An 11,400-nucleotide genomic window follows, 5' to 3' on the forward strand; every position below is an offset into this window, starting at 1 on the left:
GGTTCTGTGGGTGTGGCTTGTTGGGCGTGGCATGGCTTGGTGAGTGTGGCTTGTTGGGCATGGCAGGGGAAGGATACTGTAAAATCTCCATTCCTACCCCACTCCAGGGAAAGGATACTGCAAAATCCCCATTTCCTCCCGATCAGCTGGGACTCGGGAGGCAGAGAATAGATTGGGGCAGTGGTATTTACCGGTTTATCAGAGGTGGTATTTACCGGTTCTCTGAACTACTCAAAATTTCCGCTACCGGTTCTCCAGAACTGGGCAGAACCTGCTGAAACCCACCTCTGATTTAAGTTTTAGGTGTATATCTAAAAATTGAGTGTGGCTATGTGTTCATTGCAAACATACATGAAGCATGACAAGGGGGCAGAACTGAAGTTGTTGACCAATCTGAATTTGTAACAGGTCAAAGAGTGTAACAGTTATAAATTGCCTTTCTTAAAGTATAATGGCCAAGAAAACTGAAGATGTGATTTTGCCAGCGGGACTGGGGACCCCAGGTTGATACAGAACTGTTGTGATTGTATGATTGCTGTTCTTGGGGTTGGGTGGCTTCTTACATTATGATATTTTAATGCTGCAAATTATCTGTGTGAGTTGAGCAGCCATATATATTAGACAGATGATAGATAGATAAATGATAGATGATAGAAAGATAGATGATAGATAGACAGACAGACGGACGGACTGCACAAATTATTGATCAGAATTCCCAAGAAGAGGCAATTTCTCTGTTCTATATATCCCCATAATGGAATATGTAACAAGAAGCAAGCTGCTTAGATGTGCTGCAAATAACAACATTGTGACATAAACTACCTGGCATGATTTGGATCAAACAAGCACCAATATCAAGGAAGGCTAATTTTTGTACTCCAGTTCTATCTATCTTTGCTCTCTTTTGCCTTCAGAAGGCCATGGGTCATCTTGTTATGCAAGTGTTTGATCTTTGCCCGAGTATCTAAGCAAACACAATACTTGCTTGTTGGATCTCATTCAAATATTTTCTTCAGGAACAATATCCTCTTCTCCTTATGACCCCAAGTCCTACACTGCCGAGAGAATTCCTAAGAAAATATTTTTGTACATCAGTTCTCACCATTTACTGCTGAAGCACAACATTGAAATCTTTCAGTAAGATACTTTTATTGTGGTTTCTGGCACAATTATCCTGCAGATCTTGAATTTAGAGTATAGAACAAATGTTAGAAGTTTAAGGATTAAAGTTCATAGGACAAGAATGTAAAGAAGGGACATTCAAAGGGGAGTTACAGTTCCAAAGTACACGGCTCTAAATGCTTGGTTATTTTAAGTAAATTAAATATTTCAAGTACATTCATTAATTTAATAGTACCAATAATTTTAACTGTGAGCCACCCAGAGTTTTGGGAGCTGACTTCCCCTCCTTCTTGTAGACATGCATAGGATGTTTAAATTTTTTATGGTTGGCTGCGCTTATGATTTTGTGAAGTTGAATTTTACTCCTGTTAAAAATGTGAAAACCGCCAAGAGTCATTGGGGTTGAGTGAAATATGACTGTGTTAAAATAAATAAAATAAGAGATGTAGCCAGGAGATTTAAACACACATGTGTTCCTTATTCTAAGATCTGACGGTGTTTACTGTAGACCAGAGGTCTCCTACCTTGGTCCCTTTAAGACTTGTGGACTTCAACTCCCAGAGTCCCTCAGCCAGCAAAGCTGGCTGAGGAACTCTGGGAGTTGAAGTCCACAAGTCTTAAAGGGACCAAGGTAGGAGATCCCTGCTGTAGACAGTTAAGAGGAGTTGTGGCATCTTGGAGGATATCAGTTTCTGAGTATTGGCAGCAGTAGCTAATGGGAGAAAAAGAGGTTATAACGGACTCTGTTCAAAAAGAAAAACCAAAAGGACTGGCTCTGTAAAATGTAGGGAAAATACCCACATAACTCTCTGGCCAATGGTGACAACCACTGACCAGAATCTGTGTCAAGTCAGGACTGAGACAGTCTTTCTTTGATTGGCTTTTCACATCCACCCAGATAGACCTCCTTAAAAATAAATGCACCACTATCTTGGTGCTTCTCTTGTGTCTCTAAGAACATCTGGTTCTTAGATTTTCCCCCCCTTCTTCTCTCCTTGTTTCACAGTATGGGAGAAACTAATAAAGGATAAAATGTAAAGACAATACAGTTAGTCCTCACTTACAACCATCTGTTTACAACTGTCTGAAGTTACAAGAGCATTGAAAAAAGTGACTTACAGCTGTTCCTCATACTTATCCAACTGTTGCGGCAACTCTGTGGTCATGTGACCTAAATTCAGGTACTTGGCAACTGTCGTGTATTTACAATGGTTGCAGCATCCTGGGATCATGCGATTGCTATTTGCGACCCTCCAGACCAGCTTCTGACCAGAAAAGTCAGTGGGGGAAGCCAGAGTCATTTAACAACTGTGTGATTCACTTAACAACTGCAATGATTCGTTAACAACCGTGGCAAAAAAGGTTGTGAAATTAGGCGCAACACACTTAACAAACACCTGGCTTAGCAACAGAAAGACAGAAAAAACAGAGAGAACAGAACTTAGCAACAGAAAAACAAGAGAGCCAACTTGCTCTAGTAGTTAACATGACAGGCTAGAAAGTGGGAAATCGTGAGTTTAAGTCCCACCTTAGCCATGAAAGCCAGCTGGGTGACTTTGGGCTAGTCACCTTCTCTCAGCCCAACTCATGAGGGGAAAATAGGAGGAGGAAGGTGGGTTGGGCATGTTTGCCACCTTGAGTTATTTGTAAAAATAATAAATATAAATAAATTAAAATTAAAAAAAATAACAATTGACCCATTTGTGGTCATTAATTGAGGATTACCTGTAAACACTTTGCCGATATAAAAAATATCCATTGTCTTGAAAACAAAGCGTCAGATGAAAAAGCTCATTGGTTTAGGCATGGATTTCACCTTGTATCATCACAACCAATGTGTTGTTTCTGTCCCTTCTAATATTACTTCTGCACCATTTAAAGATGATGAGCAGGACAAGAAAGCAAATTATTTTGGGGTTTTTTGTCATTGACAGGATAACTTATTCCAATTTTCGGTGTTATCCTTATTACAACTTTTTATTCATTAAAATAAATGTAGAAAAGAGATAATGTGTTATAATGACAGGATTATAGCATGAGTTCAACAAGAAGTACCCTCAAGGCCCTGTTTGGTGCCACTTGCCTTTGGTTGCTACTTTTGGCCCCGGAAGAAAAAACATGGAATAAGAGTTGTAATCATCTCTTTTATAACCTTTACAATATGGCTTTTCTTTTCAATCCCTTCCAGTATTGAGTTATACGAGATCAGTAAAGGAAAATGGGAAGATATCCAAACCAATCCTAGTATGACTAAGAAACCAGATGCTGCCGTTCTTTACATTACAAAGCTGGTGATATAAATCTTACATTGTTCCTCACTGCCCTCTGTAAACAATATGGCTGCTGGGGCTTCAACGCTTCCGCAAAGATCTCAGGGCGGATATTGTAGAGATGTTACTGTGTGTATCAGATCATAGGTATTCATTCACTCTAGATACTCAGCAAGATTGTACTATTCACATAGCTCAGATGCTATTTGCATAACAAATATCTGCATTTTCTATTACAGAGAATAGCCTCAATAATTGCAAAATCTCTCCCATGAAGTCCATTTTCTGGGCATAATGCACATGAGAAGACTGTTAGAACTTTTCAGGGGACAGCAAAATTTGGTGACCAGAGGCTGTATGTATCGCTGGCTGGTGGCAGTGAGGACCACAATTTGTGTTCCACGACATGAAATTGATGGACCTACATTATGCATATGAACAAAAAAGAGAGGTGATTTATAGAGACAGTTTATTATCCTTTGGCTTCTGGAGAATACATCACAATTTATATGGGAAACTGTGCCATGCATCATAAGCATTTGTAGCTAGAAATTGATGAGAAGGCCATAGGGTTTTTGAAACATGGGCTTGGGCAGCTATACACAGCACTACTCCATCTCTGCCTTATACTTTGAAACTTATAGGATCCCAATTCAAGAAATTTAGAAATAGATAATCTATATATAAACCCGAAATTGCTAAGCAAGCCCAACATAATCACATGTGGTTTCAAACGAGGCATAAATGAAGGAGTTGGTTCAAAAGAAGTTGGGGAATCAGGCAGATTAGGTTTCTTCTGCCCTTGCAATGATTACCGTGTTCAGAATCTCAGTAAAAGAAACTCAGTCAGATGGGGAAATGTTGCCATGCCAAGAGATTATTTGCATGTTCAACAAAAAGACAGGAAGAGAATCTTGTTTAACAAGAAGAGAACAATCCCAAAGAAATACACACAGAGTAATTAAGAATATAAAACCAAACCTGTGGGGAAGGTACCGTGTTGCCAGAATGTTCTTCCGCTTGCAGATATGGGGATCAGAGGCACCGTTTTACGACAGTTCCACTCCTGTCTAAACAGGAGCTAAAGATAGTGTCAGGAGATTGTCCCCCACCACCCCAGGAATTCTATTATAGTGTCACCTTGCATTGGGATCAATATATTTCAGTGTACACGGACTGCTTTTGAACAAGAGCCTGAAATACTGCTGAATATGGTTCTGAAGCTTACCCCGAAGAGATTTTCCTATTGTTCAACTTTCCATTTTTCTTTCCTTGGAAAGATCCCATCATTCCCCTGCCCCGTATTCTCTAAGCCAGTCTCTCTCAACCTTTAACAACTTTAAAACGTATGGACTTCAACTCCCAGAATTCCCCAGCCAGCATCAGCTTGAAAAATACTGCACTAAGCACATCTCAACCCAAACAGCCAGGATGGAATTGGAACAAGACTGAAAGGCCTGGTTTCAGTGGTTTAGTAAGATGCAATTTCAAGACAGCATTGTTGGGACTCGGCTGCACAGTTCTCCCTGAATTTTTTTCTTTAACCCACAAAAATAAAACAAAAGACCAATGCTGTTTTAACTTAAATCTATTTCATATGAAAATAACAACAAAACATCTTACAAGAACAAACTCCTTCAAATTGTGGGGCGGGGGGAAACACTTTAACGGGGGCTTTCAAGAGTTACTTAGAGGTGGAATCTAGATAACACTGTTTACATTTTTATAACATTCACAATGACTGCATAAAATGCATTTTCTTTTTTTTTTAAAAAAAATTGGTCAGTTAATGTTACACAAAGGAAAAATGTGGGGTGTGCACCCACTTTCAAGAGAGCCAACTAAGTGCCCTCTTAGGCAGATTCTGCCAGAACCAATGCCAGCTTTGAAAACGCTACAGAGATCAGAGGAGATGAAGAAGTTTCAGAGACTTAAAGAGAGAAGAGGGATTTGCAGAGGCCAGATATTGGCAACAAAGCCAGTCCTCCAGCTGAACATTGTGCTCTGCATCCACTGCCCTCTCGGCAAACTTCATCATTAACAAGGCCCGTTTCATGTCAATCCAGTTCTGAAGAGCTCCATGAAGGGCATCCTTGTGTTTTAGTGGCTGATCCGCTATGTCTTTTCTAGGACCCCAAAGCAGACACTGAAGAATCCGCTTTGCTTCTGTGATGTGGATACGTCTGATTGGGTCTGCTTCCAGGAGCAAATGTGCAAGTTTCTGGAGCCCACTGGAATAAATGGAAAGGTTGGGAAGGGCAGGGAGGTCACCCTGGTTGTATCCTTGTTCTCTGAGACGGGTCTGAACTTCAAATGGGTTAGGCTGGTGCAAAAGCTCATAGATGAGAATGCCGGTTTGGAATTCGTCAAACTTTTTGAACTGGGAGGCAGATACAATCTCTGGAGCTAACCGGGCCTGGTTCTTCTTTGCTTTGGATTCACCGGTGCCTGGCTTTTGCATGGCTTTTAAAAAATTCGTGATGAGGAGCCTTGGCAGATGCTTGTCATTTTTGGTCCTGCCGCAGCCTATGAAAGGTTTGCAGCGCACCAGCAGCAGGTTTTCTAGACAGAGATCTCTGTGGATGACATTGTGCTCTTTAAGATGCTCCAACCCATTGCAAAGCTGTAGCAGCAGGAAACACACTCTCCTCTCATACTGGTCCGGCTCATCTTTATGGAAAGTTTCAGCAACTCCCACAAAGTCAGCAGCAGTCTGGTGTGGCACTTCACGGGTAATGACAACCACACACTCTTGCTCAGTCCCAACATGGGAAGGACACTGGCTGCCCATGGAAGCATTCTTCACCATGCTGGAGGGCACAGTGGCTACAAAATGCCCACAGTCCTGCTGGATATTGAAGTGAACGGGAATAGAAGGGCTAATACAGGATGCTGCAGTTTTATTGTCTTGGTATGTACATATCTAGAAGGAAAAAGTACAAGCAAAGATTGAAAATATCACTAAGATCTGGAAACTGATTAGGAAACAGAGGTGGATACAGAGGCAAAGATATTCCCTAAAGCAATTAGCAAGCAAAGAGATATACATGCAGCTGAATGGGAAACAGCTGAGTCATGAAAGAGGTACCTAAAAAAGTTATGAACTAAAGAGCAATTTCAGACATTTTAGCCTAGGGTTCCCAGATAGCTTTTAGCTTTTGTATCATGGTTACTGGGTCTGATATAAACTGAATTCCAAATACCTTTACAGCATGAGCTGCCAATCACTGCTAAATATCAAGGGCAGGGAGTTATGATTGAGCAGAAGGTGAAGAAGGATCAGAACTAGAGGAACCCTCCTAGTTTTCATATTACTTGACCTCTACTGAGTAATTTAGACGTGAACCCATTGGTACTGGCTTACTCTCTTAGGTTTTTCTCACCCCCATTCCCTTTCTATAAATCTAATCTAAATGGAGACAACCTGTCTCTAGACTATTTACCATCCCCCTTAGGATACTATGTAAAACAGGGGTCCCCAACATCTGGTCTGTGGACCAGCACTGGGCTGCAGCATGCCAGAAACTGGATTGCACAAAAAACCAAAGCCCCATCAGCAGGATCTAGGCCGCACCCAAAACCATGCCCTTCCGATCCGCGGAAAAACCTCTCTCCATAGAACCGGTCCCTAGTGCCTAAAAAGTTGTGGGCCGCTGCTGTAAATAACAGTTTTCTGTAATGGTGATGGCATCTGGCTAAAAACTGGGAGACTGTGAGTTTTAGTCCTGCCTTGGGCCCAAAGCCAGCTCGTGATCTTGGGCCAATCACGCCCCCTTGTCCCTAGGAAGCAGGCAATGGCAGATCACTTCTGAAAAACCTTGCTGAGAAAACTGCAGCAACTTGTTTAGTCAGTTTCCAAGAATTTGACACAACAGAACAGAAAAAAAAGTGTAATACACATTGACACTCTTATATTGTTGTTGTTATTACTACTACAATTAATATTCCTTAAATTGTTATTATTAATTGTTCCATTTCTGTTGGACTCCCATGAGCAAAAGATTTTCACTGCTATTGTTTTTTTTTATCTTTTTCTTCAAATATAAATTATTTTGTTTCAAGCAGACACACACATTTCAGGATCTAAAACTTTAGGGAACATCCACAAAAAATGAAGTTTAATATGGATAATATATTATACTATTTATACTACAAGATCTCCCAACTGTGTTTTTAAAAGGAGGATTGTTTTATATCTCTTCCTGGATTACAATTTACTCAAAGAACCTGTCTCATTATTAACTTGGATTAAGAAAATACAGATGAAGATTGTGGTCCTCCTTGTGTTGTGTGCTAAAAACCCCAAATTATGCAAGGCTATCCCATCCACCTCTTGCAAAGGGCAGAAAGAAAAAACTTTGGATATTATGTGAAATGCTCCAGATTTCCAATATTCAACACAATGACTAATTTAAATAAATTGGAATGATGTTATTTCATAACAAGATCCACATTTTAGCTCAAAATTTCAAGCAGGCCTGAAACTGCTGGTAAAATTGAGGCTGACTTCAAGTAATGATGATGTTGTAGTTTTCCTCTTTTATGAGTTGTGTCTTCTTTTTTGCAACATAAGAGAGACACATGGGAAAATTATTTAGCTCAGTGACTAAGTCCTGAAATATGTCAATCAATCAAATATTTAATCAGTGACAAATGAAAGGATTGTCCCAAACCGCTTAACTAAATTTTCCCACACAGCAGCCTAACTTAGTTCTTAGTTTTCTGGGCTCGGCCTTATGATGCTAGAGTGCGGGCCTGAGACAATAAAGACACATTCTGTAACATAGGCATATACACGTGTGGTCTGCAATGAACACACAAAAAAGGCTTATTTCCTTTCCTAGCAATCGCACACACTATTTTAAACACCCATTGTGAATAAACGCCGCGTGATTGCTTGACTGACAGGAGAGCAAGCCCTTTCCTTTTGTAAGACTGCCATCCACGCAGACAACACTTCGTGCACAGCATTGAAAATTAAGGCCACAATCCACAAAAGGCAAAGAGATCAGCGGAACTAAAGTAATGCTGGTTTTTGACTTCTTTATAACATGACTAAAACCATCTCCAGCCTCTTTGGATTGAAAAGATGTAACCATATCTTGAACTAAGATCAGGAAACGACAATCAAAATTATGTGAGTGAAATAACTTGAAAATATCCTTTTTTCCTTTTGGAAAATTCAAGGATGGTGGCATTTTTTTTCTTAAGGGTGTGCAATTATGCCGGGACACCCTTTAAAAACTTACAAAACCAAAAAGCCAGAACAAAGGTGGCAATTTCCAGGGAAGCCCCAGGCTTTCTGATGGGTTTCAGCACCAGAAAATTCTGGAAGTCCTGCCCTACATGGCCAAATGCCTTGGAAAGGATGACTCATTTGCACCCATTGAGGATTCTCGTGAATCACAGGAATTCAAGGCCTCATGAAGTTCTTGGCACCAGTTCGTGCTCAAATGATGTTAGAAGGGTCAAGACTCACTTCCTGATTGTTCTGCTCTCCTGGCACTAAAAGGGGTGCCAGGACAACAATCCCAGCTACACACCCTCTTGGCCTGACTCCAGACACTTCACTTTCCTGTTAAAAGACGGAGAACGTTAGTGCCAAGCACATTGGCAGAGGCCCAGAAATTCTCCTTTTTTTGATGACAGTGTCCGAGAGATATTTTTTTTTTTAAAAATCTATTTGTTCTGACTTGGCATTTTGGAATTAATTATTCCCTGTACTTCTGTTTTCCTTGAAGCTCACCTTTTTAATCCACATTAGTTTCTCAGTGGGCTTGATCCTGCTAGCTGCTATTTGCCCCTGAATTTTGCCATTTGAAAGGAATTGTCTAATCCAGGTAAAATCTCCAAAAAGACCTCAAACAGAAGCCCAAAGTATTTTGATCAGACTAGAAAAAAGGTTGATGGTATATTTGTTTTGCCCTTATGTTCCAGAAATAGGAGATTTTTTTTCAGGCCATTTATTTGAGGAATTTTGAATGAGACGAACTAATCTGAGCATGTAAATCAGACTAGTGAAAATTCTTTGACTAATTACACAGGCAAAGCAAGGCAAAGCAAAAGAAACTAATGATATTCTCAAGGTCTCATGATCTGCCTATATTTCACCTCAAGCAAAGCCACTCAACAATGACTTTAAGAGATACATTTAAGAGCTAGTAAAGTTCTCCAGACTAAGGACAGGATGTGTTTTCCTACCAGTTAAAAGCCTCTGCGGCTGAGAATTTCCACCTAGGTAATCATATAGAACTTTTTTTTAATCATCATGCAGACCTCAAGATAACAGAATAACAGAATTGGAAGGGGCTGTGGAAGTCTTTTCATCTAACCCCCTGCTCAGGCAGGAGACCCTATATCAGTGTTGGCGAACCTATGGCATGCGTGCCGGAAGCGGCACGTGAAACCGTCCCGAGGCAAATGTGCGCCCTTGCCAGCTCCTTGTCACGTACCTGTGGTCAAATGCACACCAGTCAGCTGGCTGTCACACATTCATGGTGCCGGCGGACCGGGCATGCGCAAGGTGGCACGCGTGCCATAGGCTCACCAACACGCATGTGTGAGGCGGCACATGTGCCATAAGTTCACCAAAACGCATGTGTGAGATGGCATGCATGCCATAGGTTCGCCAACATGCATGCGTAATGGACCGCCGCACTTCTGGGGTCGCTAGCACCACGTGCGCGATGGCCAGCTGGCCGACGCACATTTGAGCACAGGAACACGATGGGAGCCGGCGAGGCCGTGCATTTGCCTCGGGACGGTTTCGCATGCCACTTCCGGCATGCGGGCGGCACGTGAGAACGCAAAAGTTTCGCCAACACTGCCCTATATAATTCTGGACAAATGGCTGTCTAATCTCTTCTTAAAAGCCTCCAGTGATGGAGCACCCACAACTTCTGAAGGCAAGCTGCTCCACTGGTTAATTGTTCTCACTGTTCAGAAATTTCTCCTTAGTTCTAGGTTTACCTGCTCTCTGGCACCTGCTCTCTGGACCTTTGCATTGCTTCTGGAGAGTTGTCTCCTCCTCTAGTTATTTGAAGTGTCACAAAGTTATTTGAAGTGCAGGATGGGAGCATTTGCTCCTTCTTGGCTCTGGCTTTAGCTGAATGAACTCTTTGCTTGATACATTTCCTGGAGGAGGGGGGGTATAAGAAATGAGAAATGTTTCCTATCCCTACATTACAAAACGATATTCTTCAACTACTTACTTTCACTGCATAAGTGCTAGAAGGGTCCTTGGCACACGTTGCACAGAAATATACGGCATCTCCCGCATTACAGCATGGTTTGTTGCACGTAAGTTTGAAGAAAGGCCAGTAGTTCTCACTAAAACGCAGCTCACTTTTTTGATCATGCATAAAATACTCTTCACATTTGGAGACCAGGCGGCGCAAGGATTCTGCATAGAGTCCTCCTAACTTGGTATACATGCCTTCTTTGCTGTTGATGTTGCTGAAGAGGTTATGGAGCTGAAGGCTAGAACCTGAGGAGACCTGGGTGGATATACTCTGCTGAGAGGAAGAACGAGATGGAAGGTTTCTATCCTGAAAGCCACAAAGGCTGCTGTTCTTAGCAGAATTTGGGAATGGAGTAGTGGTGGACCCTATGAAGTTTTTCCCCAGAGACTCAGAGGAGGAAATTGTATGATGGTTGATTCCCAAGTTAGAGCAAAAGAGAGATTTTTCTTGGATACAGACATTAGTTTCTGATTGACTGGAGTTCAACTTGAAGCTGGGGAAGACAGCTGCTTTGGATGGAGAGGATGAGCCCCAGTAAAATCCATCGGGTGATGAAAGAGCTCGGCTGACAGTTTTCTTTTGGGGCAGAGGAGGCGGCTCCACAGTTTTGCACGGTGCCGTGTTTTCAGTCAACCATGAGGAAAAATGAACGGAAGGCAAGGCAGATTTCTCGGTATGGTTGGAGGAATGAAGACTCACTTTGCACAATTCTCCTAAAACATAAATAGACAAGTAAGATAATTATAAGCCAGAAAATCTTGGCAGTG

The 11,400-nt window shown here is 41.6% G+C and overlaps 1 protein-coding gene across 4 annotated transcripts in view; it reads right to left on the minus strand.

Annotated features, from left to right (window-relative positions):
- Positions 1–3,953: 3,953 nt before the first annotated feature.
- PRAG1 (PEAK1 related, kinase-activating pseudokinase 1) overlaps positions 3,954–11,400 on the minus strand; it is a 40,489-nt gene continuing 33,042 nt past the window's right edge. For 3 of the 4 annotated variants that reach the window (XM_058171632.1, XM_058171634.1, XM_058171633.1), the window contains 2 exons: positions 10,604–11,346; positions 3,954–6,315 (listed from right to left, as the gene is read on the minus strand). In XM_058171632.1, coding sequence (XP_058027615.1) covers positions 5,296–6,315; positions 10,604–11,346 — 1,763 coding nt within the window. In that variant the 3' untranslated portion in view covers positions 3,954–5,295. The remainder of the gene's footprint in view (positions 6,316–10,603; positions 11,347–11,400) is intronic. The other variant, XM_058171631.1, reaches the window with a different exon arrangement.

This window comes from Ahaetulla prasina, chromosome 2, assembly GCF_028640845.1.
Source record: "Ahaetulla prasina isolate Xishuangbanna chromosome 2, ASM2864084v1, whole genome shotgun sequence".
Classification (NCBI taxonomy): Eukaryota; Metazoa; Chordata; class Lepidosauria; order Squamata; family Colubridae; genus Ahaetulla; species Ahaetulla prasina.